We start from the raw sequence: 15,851 nt of genomic DNA on the forward strand, positions 1-15,851 counted from the left end.
GCCTCAGTTGGGGAATTGCCTCCATTGGACTGGCCTGTGGCCATGTCTGTGGGGCATCTTCTTGATTGTTAAGTGATGTAGGAGGGCCCAGACCATTGTGGGTGGTGCCACCCCTGAGCAGGTGCGCCTGTGTTGCATAAGAAAGCAGGTCGAGCAGGGGCCAGAGGAGCAAGCCAGTAAGCAGTGTTCTTCCACGGCCTGTGCTCCAGCTCCTGCCTCCAGGTTCCTGGCCTGAGTTCCTACCTTGGGTTCCCAAATGAACTGTGACCTGGGAGATGTAAGACAAATAAACACTTTCCCGCCTGTGTTGCATAAGAAAGCAGGTCGAGCAGGGGCCAGAGGAGCAAGCCAGTAAGCAGTGTTCTTCCACGGCCTGTGCTCCAGCTCCTGCCTCCAGGTTCCTGGCCTGAGTTCCTACCTTGGGTTCCCAAATGAACTGTGACCTGGGAGATGTAAGACAAATAAACCCTTTCCTCCCCAAGTTGGTATTGCTTAGAGTATTTTGTCACAGCAATGGAGAAACAAACTAAAACAGAAAATGGTACCAGAAGTGGGGTGTTGACTATGAAGAACCTGACCATGTGGGGTTTTGGAGGACTGTGGAAGACTTTGGAAGCCTGGGCTAAAAAAGCAGTTGATTGCTGTAAGCAGAACTTAACAGGCCATTCTAGTAGGCAACTGAAAGAAAGTAGTGCTGAGAACATTATATAGTTCCAGAGAGAAATAAGGACTTAAGCAGAAACTGGGATATTTTGGCAGAGTCTGGCTGGAGTCTGCCCACAGTCAAAAAGCTTGCCTGAGGCTAAGTTAAAAGGCCAGGGACTAATTTCTCTGGCAAAAGAAATTTCAAGACAGCATAACATAGAAATAGTGGCATGGCTATTAATGGTGAATATTATACAGATATACAGTGGAAACAAAAGAGCAAATGGGGCAAAAAGAAATACAGAATGTACAGGATTGAAAAAGAGACTAGGAAGATAAATGCTGGAGTCCAGCCAAGTGCTGGAGAGGATCCCTTTGATAAGGAGATTAAAGTGATTAAGGAGGGGCCTAGAGATTCAAACTTAAACAATGGAGAGAGTGCTTCCAGGGCAAGGCCACATCCAGTTAAGCCTCCAACTTGTGAAAGGAAAATGAGAGAAAAGCTTCTAAAATGGATAAAGCAGGCTGGGGTCCATCCCAAACTTGTAGTCAAACTTAGTATTATTCACCTGGTGCTGGCTTTAAAGGCATGAAAGATACAAGAGTGAAGGGGTCATCAGTTCTTCCTCCACGGTTTCAGAGAGCCACAGAAGCCAGGCAGTGTGCAGCAGGGGTTCCCCTGCATAAAGAAGGCCCTGATAGGTCATTGTGTGAAGCTGTAAAGGTGAAGCCTGATTGGCAATGGAGACCCCGACAAGATGTTTGTGATGCCAGCTGTGAGGCATCTGCCAAGAAGACCTGTATACAGGGAGTGGTACCAGCCTGAGAGAGATGTATGTTGCACGCAGCAAAGCTGTAAAGGCTGAGCCATCTAAGCCCTTTGGAAGTAAAGTCCCAGAAGCTGGATGTGGAGCTACTGGATTTGGTGTTTGCCCTGCTGATATTTGGTCTTGTTTTGGTCTGGTATTTCCTCACTATGCCTCCATTCCTCCCTTTTGGAATGGTAATGTGTATTCGGTTCCACTGTATGTTGGGAATATGTAATTTGTCTTTTGATTTTATAGGGACTTATAGTTAAGATATTTACCTGAGTCTCAGAAAAGACTTTGGACTATGGACTTTTGAATAGGATTGAGGCTGGTAATGACTATGGGACTTTTAAGGTTGGACTAAATGCATTTTGAATTTTATATGATCATGAGCCTATGGGGGCCAGGGGGTGGAATGTGCTGGTTTGAATGAGAATGTCCCCAATAGGTTCCAAGTATTTGGACATTTTGTCCCCAGTTGGTGGTACTGTTTTGGGAGATCTTAGAAGGTGTGGCTATCCTGGAGGAAGCAGGTCACTGGGGGCAGGCTTAGAGAGTTCTTAAGCCTCCATGGATCTCCAGTTGCTCTCTTGCTTCCTGTACCTGCTTGAAGACATAGAGCTTAGCTTCCTCCAGCTACCTCTGCCACTATGCCTCCAAGCCAAGACAGAGGCAGAGGTGTTTCTATCACAGAAACAGAAAACTAATACAGTAAATAAAATATATACTTTTTAGAAAAAAAAATTTATGAAGAGAAAAGGCCAGATTTCATGCATGGCAAGAGTACATGCTGGAGCCAACCACCATCCACATAAGGCAGGCTACAAAGAGGAAGAACCAACTAGGCTACTGTAAAATGCCCTTTGGAGGCATGCCTCTAGCGGCTCAAGGATCTCCTATAAGGCTCACCTCTCAATGGTATCACTCCAAATGAACAAACCTTTAAGCCTTGAGGGGGGGACACTGAACATTCAAACTACAGCAGGAACTGAAGTCATAAGGACTTCCATGTTTGAATGTAACAGAATTTTCTGAGGCTTTTGTGAAGAACAGCAGGAGGGCAGAAAGGGAATTTGGAAAACACTTCCTCCACTTACAGCACAGGTATGTAAAAGGAAATTATTGGGCCGGATGTGGTGGCGCATGCCTTTAATCCCAGTATTTGGGAGGCAGAGGCAGGTGGATCTCTGCCAGCCTGGTGTACATAGTGAGTTCCAGGCAAGCTAGGGCTACAGGGAGACCCTGTCTCAAAAAGACCCCCCCCTCAAAAAAATAAAAGGAAAGTACTGGGGTGGAAGAGATGGCTCAGTGATTACGCTGCTTTTCCAGACAACTTGAGTTTGGTTTCCAGCATCCACACATCTAGTTCCAGAGGATCCAACACTCTCTTCTGACCTTCGTGGGCACTGCATAACACAGATGCGCTTACACACATGCACTCATACACAGAAAATAAAATTAATAAAATGTTTTTAAAAAACAACAAAGAAACATTCCTACTAAAAAAATTCATACCCAGGCTTGAGTGATGGTTCAGTGGGTAAGAGTGCTTACTGCTCTTCCAGAGGGTCTCAGTTCAGTTTGCCCATATCTGACAGCTCACAGCTCCAGGAGGCTATAATACTCTGCTGTCCTCCATGGTGACCTGAACACATAATGGGACACACACACACGCACGCACGCACGCACGCACACAAATCTTTAAGCCAGGTGGGGTGGCACATGTCTTTAATCCCAGTGCTGGGGAGGCAGAGGCAGGGGGATCTCTGTGAGTTCAAGACCAGCCTGGTCTACACAGCAACCCTGTCTCAAATAAATAAATAAATCTTTAAAGAAAATCCATTTCAAGCCAGGGATGGTGGTATATGTCTACAATCTCAGCACTATGATGGTTCAAGTAGGAGGAAGAGTGGGCCAACCTGGGCTACTGAGTGAGATTTTTCGCTCATCCCACCCCCATGCCCTTCCAAAGAAGAAAGTATATCATCTTGGGTTAGATTAAGGAATTTCTTTTCCCTCTTTATCTTGATTAGTTATGGAGAGGAAGTGTTCTTTTTATACCCAGGTTCTTGCATATACTAGCCACCCTGTTCATTTCACAGAAGCCAACATCACTTACGATCAAATAGATACAAACTGAGCAAGACAAATTCAATTTCAAGGAGACTACAGAAACAGATGTCTGACAGTTTGAGTCTAACACTTCAAATGGTTGATTCAAACATGTAGTAGACCAGGACAGTTTCAGAGAAGGGAATACCGAAGAACAAACTCCTAAATAATTTAGTGAAGAACTAACTGCATTCATAACTGAAGGCCTATGTCAACCTCTAAAGTTTTTAATTTTATGTCTTATCAGATTCTATGTAATTATAACCCTTCTACAATGTTCCCTTGACTGACATCCTTCAACTTTCCATACACAGAAACACTGCCCCCCATCTCCCACCCCCGTGTGTATATTGTTTTGTTATTTTGAATGGTCACTTTAGCACAGGCTGGTCCTGAACTCATTAGGTAAGCCAAGGATGGCCATCAGATCTTCCTGCTTCTACCAAGTGCTGGGATTACAGGAGTATGCTACCATGACTAATTTATATTCGGCACTTTTTGTACATTTCAAAATTCTATTCTGCCACATATAAGTTTATTTTTTTCTTCTTTCTTTTGAAACAGGTTCTCATGCTGTAGCACAGGTCCACTTACATATATACAGGCAAAACACTCATACAAATAAATATTAAAATAGCTGAGAGTGGTGGTACACACCTTTAATCCTAGCACTTGGGAGGCAGGGGCAGGTGAATGCCTGTGAGATCAAGGCCAGCCTGGTCTATACTGTGAGTTTCAGGCTAGCTGGGGCTATGGGGAGACCCTGTCTCAAAAAAACAAAACAAAAAAACCAAAAAACCCCACAATAAAAAACAAACAAAACAGGTTATAGTATCAAAAGAAAACTAGAGAGTCAAAGTAATCCCCATCAAAATCTCTATGACATTCTTTAGAGAACTAGAAAAACAATCTTAAAATTCATATGTAAACAAAAAAGACCCCCAATAGCCAAAGTAATCCTTAGCAGACAGGTCAATGTTGGAGGTATCAAAACACCTGATCTCTAACTATACCGCAGAGCAATAGGAACAAAAACAGCATGGTACTAGCACAGAAACAGACATGTAGTCCAATGGAACAGAACAGAGCAAGAAATAAACCTGCACAGCTGACAAAACCTCTTCAACAAAGGACAGAGAAAACTGCCTGCATGTAAGTGCATCCGTGTCATGCAATGACCATGGAGGTCAGAAGACGGCATTGGATGCCCTGGAACTGGAGTTACAGATAGCTGCCTTGTGGGTGCCGGGAACCAAACCGGGGTCCTCTATAAGAGCAGTCAGTGCTCTTAATTGCTGAGCCATCTCTCCAGTTTCCACATTTTTTTCATTTTAAGCAAGACATTTATTTAAACAATAAGGGCAAAGCTACGATTCTTTTTTGTCTTTCTGAGACAGGGTCTCCCTGTAGGCCCAGCTGACCTGGAACTTACTCTGTAGACCAGGCTTGGCCTTGAACTCAAAAAGATCCACCTCCCTTTGCCTCTGTGTGCTGGGATTAAAAGGCGTGGTGGCCATTTTTTTTTTTAAGACTAATTTATCCCTACTTAAAGACAGATTGCCTAATATGAAAGAACTACATACAAAAAAAGTTATAAAATTGTCCTTGGTTTCACAATGATAAATGAAAAAACATTAAAATTCTCCAATTGAAGAAGGTATGCCAGGATTTTCATGTTGTTTTGTTGCTGTTGTTGAAACAAAGAGAGCAAAATACCTTATTGATATATAAAGATAGGCACTGACTGAGCAAGCCACTAATAGAGAAAAGGGTATTTTAATAGAATTAAGTACTTTTCCCATAGCATCTCCATTTGACACATAGACCAGTTATTTTATATCCAATAAAGGAATGGGAAAGGGGAAATGAGAGAATAGAGAAAACTATGTTGCAGCAGTCAAGGCTATAGTGGGACTAACTGACAATATATTCTTCAACTGTAACACAATTCTGGAGTAAAGTAACAGAATCCCTTTTTAGTAGCCACCTCTTATCTACTGCTGGAACACATCAATTGATCTTCATCCTCCATTTTCAACTACGCAGGTCTGTCTTACTCACTGATTGCTTGCCTGTCAATGGAAATTTGATCTGCCTTACTGGCAAAACCCCATCCTTCACAACAGACTTTCATTAGTTTAGCAAGTGGTGTATGCCTCTTAACCTTAAAATTGCACCACAGAACCATCTGCCCTGTCAATTTCAAATTAACATGAGAACTGTTGGTCTGGACTCCTTCCTTGGGTTTTTTAAATCAGCTAAGGTGAGCACTGGAGCACTTCACAAGAGGTGCCAGATCCACACTGAAGGAGCACAGGAGCTCCACCAGGAGTGGCAGGAGCCTGGACAAGGACAGAGAGTAAAATCCTCCTTGTAAACTCCCTCCCCCATCAATAATTAACACCAAAAAGCCATATTAACCAATCACTACACAAGCTAATGAATTGAAAAGACAGTTCTCAAAGAAATACAAATGGCCAATACTTAGAAAAGGGTTCAACATCTTTAGCCATTGGGAAATGCAAATTAAAACAGCTTTGAGGGCCAAGGAGATAGCTCAACAGGTAAAGGCACTTGCCCCCAATCTTGTATCCCTGGGACACCACAAGCTGGACGGAGAGAACAGACCCCCCCCCAAGTTGTTCTCCAATCTTCACATACACACTGTGGCACTTGTACACCCACATCCACATATACAACAAATAAATGTTTAACAACAACAACAAACTGCTTTGAATATTCCTTATCACCCCAGTCAGAATGGCTACCAGGAAGACAAATGTGACAAGGACATAAGGAAAAGAGTAACCCTTATATGCTGCTGATAGGTGTGCAATGAATGTTACACTAACAGAAGCCAGTAGGAGGCTCTTCAATGATACAATCCAGTTCTATCACTTCTGTATCCAAGGGTGCTGAGTTAGTATACCACAAGACAGTTGCACATCCATGTTCACTGATGCCCTATGCCTAAAAGCCAGTATATGGAACCAGCTTCAGTATCTACTAACAAATGAATAAAGAAAACGTGGTATGTACGACAATGGGAATGAATAAAGAAAACGTGGTATGTACGACAATGGAAATTTGTTCAGCTGTAAGAATGAAATTATGACATTTTCAGTAAAATGAAGAGAAATGGAATCCATTACGTTAGAGATATAAGCCATATTCAGAAAGACAGGTATCACATATTCTCTCATATGATGACTCAAGATTTCAACTTATTTGTGCCTATATATGGGGAGGGACATGAAAGAAAAAGTCTAAGAGAGAGAGGAGGAAAACGAAGAGGGTGGTAGAGTATACATGACATGAAGGCAGGAGGACTAAGGAAAGAATAAGGGAAAGGGAGATTAGGAACATGGGAAGAGAGCAAAAAAGAAAAAAAAGGTACAGAGAAATGTTTCAGTCAGACAGTAACAAGGGGTCCTGGGGCATAAAGAAGCCAGAATTATGAGACTTAGGCAGGTAGGTCTTTGAATCAAGAGACTGGCAGTGAAGGACAGAATACATAGGTGCTCCCTCTACTGGCCCATCTTCTATGCTCATATCCCTATAGGCCTTGAAGACAGATCTGAGTTCCCAGTGTACATTATGCACATTTTACCAAGCACTACCACATTGGAATGGAACTTACTCTTTCCCTACCTGCAGTCTATATGCTTTGTGAGTGTGTGTCCATGTGCATGTGCACGCTCATGAGAACAGATGCAGGTGGAGGCCAGAGGCTGACCTTGGGGATTGTTCCTCAGGATCCATCCATCTTGTTTTCTGAGTGTCTCTTACTGGGACTCAGGGCTCTCTGATTAAGCCAGGCTGGCTGGCTAGCATACTCGTTTCCTCCTGTTTCTACCTGCCCAGTGCTGGGATTTTAAGAACTCACTGCCACACATGGATTTTCATGTGGGTGCTGACGGTTGAACCCAGGTCCTCATGCTTATGAGGCAAGCTCTTTACCAGTTGAGTTATTTCCCCAACCCTTAGTCTCAGCTTTTAAGGGCTAGACATAGCTTATTCATCTTTTAGTCAAGCATCTAGAACAGTCATAGTAGAGTTCATAAATGCTCATTTATTGGATGGTTTTGGGAAAAACTGATCAGAGAAATCTAGACCTGTTTCAGGATGGTGCAACTTTGTTTTTTTGAGATAGTTTCACTATATAGCCCAGGCTGGCCTCAAACTCCTATCAATTCTACTGCCTCAGCCTCTCACGTGCTGGGATTAGAGGTATGAACACACCAGCAATGGTGTGAATTTAATGCGGCGACCATGTTTTACTAAACTCAGTATTCTAAGAGCTCAGTCTAGCAACTGGCACACAGAAACTAATCAAATCTAAGATTTCTTTCTTCAAAGGTGTACCTGTCTTTTTTTGATTTCTGGTTCACTTTCTTGATTATCTAAGGATACAGGAGTGGATATGGAAAGAAGGAACTTAGGTGAATACAGCTGTATCTCTCCTTCTCAAAAGCTTAAACTGTAGAGGCTGACATGTTTTCACCTAGTTTTTAAGTCACTTCCCTCCAAAACATGTTTTATATCTTTGACAATTATTTGCAGTTTTCCTCTTTGTTGTCATTGTCCTATGATTTCAGAATATTGTTTTGAATCCCCATCAAGGCTACTCTTTTGTTTTCCTCAGGCTTCCCTACTGCCCACATTTCTCAGTGAGATAGCACAGAGCACATTAGGAAAATCTCTAGTTAGGTATCAGTAGTGCCCATGCTGGGGTGTTTTGTTTTGTTTTTTGAGACAGGAACTCTCTATGTAGACCAGGCTGGTCTCAAACTCAGAGATCCACCTGCCTCTGCCTCTCAAGTGCTGGGATTAAAGGCATGTACCACCACACCTGGGTACTGGGGTGCTTTTTAAACCTCCCCTGACTAAATCTCATACGATCTAATTAAGAGTATCTCATGGTGGAGAGGTGTAGGCCATCCTGGTCTACATAGTGAGCTCCAGGACAGCTGGGGCTACAAGGAGACCCTGTCTCAAAAAGACAAAGAGTATCTCTAATGGTTCCCCAAAAGCTCTCCAAGTAGGATGGGTTTTAATTTCAGCTCTCAAGAGGCAGAAGCAAGTGTGAGATCGAGGCCAGTATTGGTTACAAGGAGACCCTGTCTCAAAAAGCAAAAAAAGACAAAACAGACAAACAAACAAAGCATTCCAAGTCATTCCAATGTTCAGTAAGGTAGAAGAAAACGTATAAGTTCTGAATATCAGGGTCTGGAGATGACTTAGTGGTTAAGAGCACTGGATGCCCTCACAGAAGATCCGAGTTCAAATCCCAACACCCCCACATGACAGCTAACAACCAGTTCCCAGGGCTCCAACTCCCTCTTCTGGCCTCCTCAGGCACTATATGACAATGGGTGCACTTACACAGATGCAGGCATAACATTCATACACACAAAATAAAAAATTTTTTAAAGTTCTGGATATCAGAAAATCAAGACAAATTCCAATTTCGCCACTACTATCTTTAATGCTTCTAAACTTCACATAACTTAGGTGTCCACTATATGCCAGGTACCTTGGTAGGTATTGAGAAAGGATGAATAGGTTAGTCTTTGTCCCCCTAGGAGTTCACAGTAGAAAATATAAGAACTACAGAAAGCCACCGACAAGCAAACAGAGCAACTAAGGCACACAGGAAGTAAAACTAGGCTACTGATGAGGGATCAGCAAAATCTCTACAAAGGGGACATTAAGGCTAAGTGCTGTAGGCAGTCAGAGCCAGATGAGGCTAGTGAAGGAAGGCTGTTTTTAAAAAGAGGAAGTATATGCAAAGGTCTGAATAGGACAGAACTCAGCTTAGCAGAAGCATAAATAGGAATGAGGAAAGCTAATGGGTTTAAAAAAAGAGGGAGGCACAGTGAATGTCTGTACACAGCATTCAAGAGGTTGCAGAAGGACCATAAGGCCAGACTGACATACACAGATCATGACTTAAACAAAAATGAGAGGTGGGGAGATACCTGAGTTGGTGAAGTGCTTTGCCATGCAATCATCAAGACCCAAGTTGGATCATCTACAACACATGTAAAAAGCAAGGCAGGGTGGTAGACTCCTTAAAATCCTAGGGCTGAGGAGGTGGAGATAGGCCGATTCCTGGCCAGCCAAACTCAGTGAATCAAACTCCAGGTCCTAGTGAGATATCCTGTCTCAACAAAAACCCAGAAACAAGCTGGAGAGATGGCTCAGCAGTTAAGAGAATTGGCTGCTCTTGCATATGTCCCAGGTTAGGTTCCTAGCACCCACACAGGGATGACAACCATCCCTAACTCCAGTTCTAGAGGACCTGACACCCTCTTCTGGCCTCCATAGGCACCATACACACAGGTGCACATACAGACAATGCAGGCAAAACACTTATACACAAAAGCTAATTTTTTTTTAATTAACTAAAAAAAAGGGTAGACAGTTCCTGAGAAACACCACCCAAAATCGACCTGTGGCCTCCACACACCTGTGCACAGGTGCACACGCAGGAAACCTTCTCCCAACCCCCAGCTAAAAAGGACTGAAACATCCTGCGATGTCAAAATGGCATGATTTTTAAACAGGCTTGGTGGCGTACCATTTAAATCCCAGAACTGGGGAGGTAAAGGCAGGCAGATCTCTGTGAGTTCCAGACCAGTCAGGGCCACAAAATGAGACCGTCTCAAACAAACAACAAACAAACAAACAAACAAACACCCTTTCTAAAACACTACTTTGGCTAGGCATGGTGTTGCAAAGCTGCAATCCTAGCACTTGAAAGATCAAGGCAGAAGGATGAGGAGCTAAAAGCACAGGCTAGTTTGGCGGACTACTTGTGACCCTGTCTCAGAAGACCTAAATAAATAAGCCTGCACAAGTTTTTAATCCCAGCACCCAGGAGGCAGAAGCAGGCAGACCTCTGTGAGGCCAGCCTGGTCTTACACAGGCCAGCTGGGGCTACAGGGAGACCCTGTCTCCAAAACAACCAAAATAAATATTTCAACTCTTTCACAAAATGGTTGTAAAGCCTAACAGTAAGTTCAAAACAGTATTTTTCCTCAGGATCTAACCTCAATATTAATGATTCCCAATTTAGTAAAAGGACCAACCCAAAGAACAGCCTATATAAGTTTAGAATGGCAAATGCTATCAAGTTGCTATTTTTTCTTTTTTTAGACAGTCTCACTATGTAACCCTGGCTGGCCTGGAACTTACTATGTAGACCAGGCTGACCTTGAACTCAGAAATCACTTGCTGGGAGTAAAGGGGTGTGCCACCACACCTGGCTCAACATGGCTAGTATCATGCTTGCCTCAAAGAAGGTATTCTTCCATACCTTCCCTCAAGTATAGGGTCTCACTGTGTAGCCCTGACTGGCCTGAAACTTGCTAATGTAGACCAGGCTAGCCTTGAATTCAGAGATCTGCCTGCCCCTGCTGGGATCAAATGCATGTGCTACCATACCCAGCCTCAAGTAGTCTTTTTCATAAGAAACCTAGTTTAGTAATGGGACAGCACAATAATGCAGAGAAAATGTAGTTGAATGTTGACTTTTCACTTTTGTAAAGTGTAAAGATATTTATAGACTTTGAGTAAATATTATGTGCCAAACACTGTGCTAAAGAAATTTATTTATATGTGCTATCCCATTTAGTCCTATGAGGTAGAACTATTACCAGCTATCCATTTCAGGGAGAGGAAATAGAACTTTGATTTTTTTTTTTTTTGTATCTTGCCTTGATAGGAAAGAACACACTTATTCTTAGAACCCAAGACTATCTCAAAGCTCAAAGATCTTTACCTCCACTCCTGCTTGAAACAATTGTCTCTATGTACAACAGTAGATTTTAAATAATTTTAAATCCCCAGAATATTAAAGCCATCACACAAACTTTGTAATCAGTGACTGAATTTCCCTTTCAGCCCTCCCTTTAATATGCCAAAATAATTCTAGACCCTGAGCTTTCCTAAACCTTTAATCATTTATGGTGCTCTCTGCTGTTACCTACCCATTAGAACAATTTTAAAAAACATTAACACTGAGCCAATTATTTTCAAAAGCCCAGAGATACTAATCAAGTGATCCTAATAGTCTTAAACACTATTCTCAAACCAGCTAAGATAGATGAAGATTGGGAAACTTGCATTCTAAAGTGCCACCATCCAGATAAAATTACCCTGTGAATTGGAGTAATTTCAATCAGATCTTGTAAAACTGAACATTTTTCTCAAGACTAGAATTAGGGAGTAACTATAAAATAGTTTAAGGGCCCAAACTCTGAAAAATAAAATGGTTTTCTACACGGAAAAATCAATAGCAAAAGGCAAACAGTCAGAACTAGGGAGAACAGCAACAGTTTAGAACAGTAATAAATAAAATTATGAAATGAGCAATCTATTCATCTCATGGCCATTCTACCTTAAGACTATGATTACTCTCAAAAACTACATGCTGTTCAAATAAGGCTTAATATCTTACTATATAGTGTCCTGAGTTCACATACTCTTAAACTTCAACAGTTTTCATCAGCATCAAAAGCTCAATTATGTTTTATTATTTCATACCTGCAGTTATGACCATCACAGTTATTAACACACAACCAGCAGGTTTATAATAAAAATTAAACCAGAGTAGGTATATAATTTGTTGATTCCCCTACCCACTAATCACTCTTAAAAAGAGTTTTCTATACCATGTAAATGACCATCACTAATTTACATTCAAGTGTGATATCAACTATTTGGTAATAAAGGTATCATGTATTTTTAGAAAGAGAATTATACTAGGGCCCATTTAACAATGCACTCAGCAAGATAAGCACTAAATTATTAAGCAGAGGAAGTGTAGGCGGAGAGTCCAACTCAATTGTGACAGGAAGTACAAGCTTTGGAAGTTTAGAAATAGGAATACAAGTTTTCTGTTAGTACAAAAAAAAAAAGGAAAAAAAGTGCCAGTGAATAAGGGCAAACGAGGAAGTTCTCTCTAGTGAACTATCTGCCATGTTACAGAAGTCATCCTTTTCAATATGTTTATATAAAAATGTATTTCCCCTGGGCATGGTGGTGCTCGCCTTTAATCCCAGCACTTGGGAGGAGGCAGAGGCAGAGGCAGATGGATCTCTTGTGAGTTCCAAGTCAGCCTGGTCTACATAGTGAGTTCCAGCCCAGCTGGGGCTACAGGGAGACCCTATCTCAATATATATATATATTCATTCCCTAGGTGTACTGGAGTCTGCATTTTGCAGCCACCCAACAATAGTTTTTGTTGTTGGTTGTTTTTTTTTTTTTTTTTTTTTTCGGTCTTTTTGAGAAAGGGTCTCCCTGTAGCCCCCGCTGGCCTGAAACTATGTAGACCTGGCTGGCCTGGAACTGACCAGGATCTGCCTGCCTCTGCCTCTCAAGTGCTGGGATTAAAAGGGAGGTGCCACCATGCCTGGCAAGAATCATCCTTTAGAAGGGTGTCACAACACAAGTATACTTAATACTGAGCCGCAAACTTAAAAATGGCTAAAATGGCAAATTTTGTTCACCAAACAGAGCCTATATTAATAAGAAATTGGTTCATTTAAATGCTAACACTAACTTGTTATGTAAATTTTGATTACTTTCAAGACCAAAACTATTTTACGCTTATTTTTAAATAATTTTTTACATGGGTGAATTAATGTAATTAATTTTAAAAAGGTGAATTATTTTCAATTAGCATCTTTCAAATCATCTTATTGCCAAAAAACACTAGTTCTGAATTCTAAGTATGTGTTTCTACTTTTCCTGATTCCTTCACTCAGGGAAGCGAAATCTCGAAATTAAGAGAGCAAGATATTTATGAATAGGTTTTCTCCTGGCAGTTGGAATCGTGGATATGGTAGGTGACATTTCCCTACATCTAGGCCTTCAGCAAGATGAGAGTCAAGAATGTTAAGATCACCCATTTCCCATCACTTAACCTTAGCCTGGTTGAGCCCTACCAAAAAAACTGGTCTGGTCGTTGTAAACTCCCGTCAAGTTCTGCTCAGAGGACTTAAACTGCTGCTTGAAGGGCATGAACCGCCAGTTCAGCTTGGCCCGGTCCTGGTAAGCTCCCAGGAAAAAAAAACAACTGGCAAGATTTCAACTTCGTCCAAATCCTTTCCTAGTCACACCTAACTCCCTTTCCCGAGGGCTGTGTTCTTAAAAGATCTTCCTATCCCAACTCAAATGTCAATCCCAGATCAGCTGTGGAGGGGCGGGCGGTACTCAGCGCACGCCCTCCTCTTCCAGCACCTTCTCCCAGGGCCAGCGCGGGCGGGTCCTCATACAAACCCTCCGAGTCCGGGGCGCCAAGGGCCGGCCAGGGGTCTGCAGGGGTCCTGGCCCCGGCTGCCACCGTCACCCACCCGGCCCCGCGTCGGGGTCGTCCCCGCGGCCGCTGCGGGCTGAAGGGAAGACGCTCACCTTGACCCTGATCTCATAGGTGGTGAAGCGGCCCCGGCCGACCCCCACGGTCTGCGGGTTGCTCACGTCGATCTCGAGGAAGTTGCTGGGCGGCCCGTAGGCGTCATTCAGGTTCTGCGGCTTGGTGATCAGCCGCCGAGTGTCCGCTACGGTCTCCGCCATTTCGCAGTAGCCACCGCCGCCGCGGGCTCTCTCCGCCCCCTCCGCGTTCCGCCAACGCCGCAGCCGCCGCCGCCGCCGCCGCCCGCCGCGGAGACTCGGGGCTCGCGCGCAGCGGACGGAGGCGAGCGAGCACGTAGGGCGGGTGGGCGTGCGTGCGCTCCGGGCGCGAAGCTCCTCCCCGGGCTCCTGGGGCTTCCGCCCTGTGCTGGGAGAGAAACAGCTAACTGGCTGGAATGCGGCGCCCCGGCAACGCAGGCCCCGCAGCGGCCGGGGAGGGACACTGCAGGGTGGAGCCAGGCGCAGCCGTGTCACGGGACTGTGGGCGTCTCCTGCTCGGGCCGGACTACAACGACCACAGTGCACTGGGGTAACGCGCCCCCACCGAACGACGCTGAGGCGCTGGAAGGCTGGACGCTGGGGCGTGTGCTTCCGGATTCTCTGAGGCAGCCTTGGCCTGGTGGTGATCCTGAAACAGTCTTGGCTGTCTTGGAAAGTTGAGGGCGATAGAAACACCAGAGTGGAGACTAAACTGTCTATGCTGTTGGACAACCAGACCACTGCCTCATTGTGATTCCTGAAAATTATTTTCTAGATAGCCTTTAATAAACGTCTCAAGCGAATTCGTGCATGTCTGTAATCCTATTATTTGAGAGGCCCTGAACAGGAGTTCAAGGTCCAGCCTGTATGTGAGATCCTGTCTCAAAAAAACAGGGATTGCGGGGCGTGGTGGCACATGCCTTTAATCCCAGCACTCAGGAGGTGAAAGCAGGCTGGTGGATCTCTGTAGTTCACTGCTAGTCTGGTCTATATAGCGAGTTCCAGGCCAGCTGGGGCTACAGGGAGATCCTGTCTCAAAAAAGAGCAAAAAAAGAAAGAAAAAAAAAGGAAAATCAAAGGGATCGTTGATGTACCTCAGTTGGATGAGTGCTTGCCTACATGCAGAAAGCCGTGGGTTTGAGCCTCATCAAAAAAACCTGACATGGTGGTACACTTGTAATGCGGGCACTCCAGAGGTGGAAGCAGGAGGATCAGAAGTTCAAGGTCATCCTTGGTAGCCGGTTCAAGATCAACCCAGGCATTAATAGACCTTGTTTCAGGAGAGAGAGCCACAAAGACTAGACTGTGCCTAGAGACTGGTCTGCCCATTGAAATAAAATAATAGCGGACAGACTAAAACCTGCCTCAAGAATTCTATGTCTGTCTGGGTGAAGTGCCACTCTTTCATTTCCCACAACATCCTGGTAAGATTATTTTCTTTGTTTTAAGTGATAAATGTGTCTCTATTACACTTGGGATGCAATTTAGATAAACTTCGATAAAATATGGAGGAGAAAAAACACAATGCATGACTAGGGCGCAGGGTGGGGTGGGGTGGGGAGGGGAGGGAGGAGACTGAGAACTTGGATACTAAAAACCTCTGCATTGTGTTGTCATCCGGGACACTTGAACAAAGCAGTCTTGGGGTAATCTTATAGGAAGCCTCTGTTGGTTTCTTGGATGACACTCAGGATAGCCTTGGGCAGGAGCAAATGCCTTCAATGCATCTTAAACAATGTACCAAACAAAATACCTGACAAAATCAACTTAAAGTGAAGGCTTATTTTGGCTCATTGTTTAAGAGTGCAGTTCATCAAGTGCGGAAAACTGACAGAGTTCATGGTGGCAGGATCCTTCAGCTGGAAAGACCTGGAAGTGGAGAGCAGT

At 43.7% G+C, this 15,851-nt stretch overlaps 1 protein-coding gene across 1 annotated transcript in view; it reads right to left on the minus strand.

Moving 5' to 3' along the window:
* Snx3 (sorting nexin 3) overlaps positions 1–14,356 on the minus strand; it is a 42,870-nt gene extending 28,514 nt beyond the window's left edge. The window contains exon 1 of the mRNA XM_008850317.2: positions 13,986–14,356. Within this exon, the coding sequence (XP_008848539.1) occupies positions 13,986–14,147 (162 nt within the window). The 5' untranslated portion in view covers positions 14,148–14,356. The remainder of the gene's footprint in view (positions 1–13,985) is intronic.
* Between the last annotated feature and the right edge of the window lie 1,495 nt (positions 14,357–15,851).

Source organism: Nannospalax galili, unplaced genomic scaffold, assembly GCF_000622305.1.
Source record: "Nannospalax galili isolate Female #2095 unplaced genomic scaffold, S.galili_v1.0 scaffold324, whole genome shotgun sequence".
Taxonomy (NCBI): Eukaryota; Metazoa; Chordata; class Mammalia; order Rodentia; family Spalacidae; genus Nannospalax; species Nannospalax galili.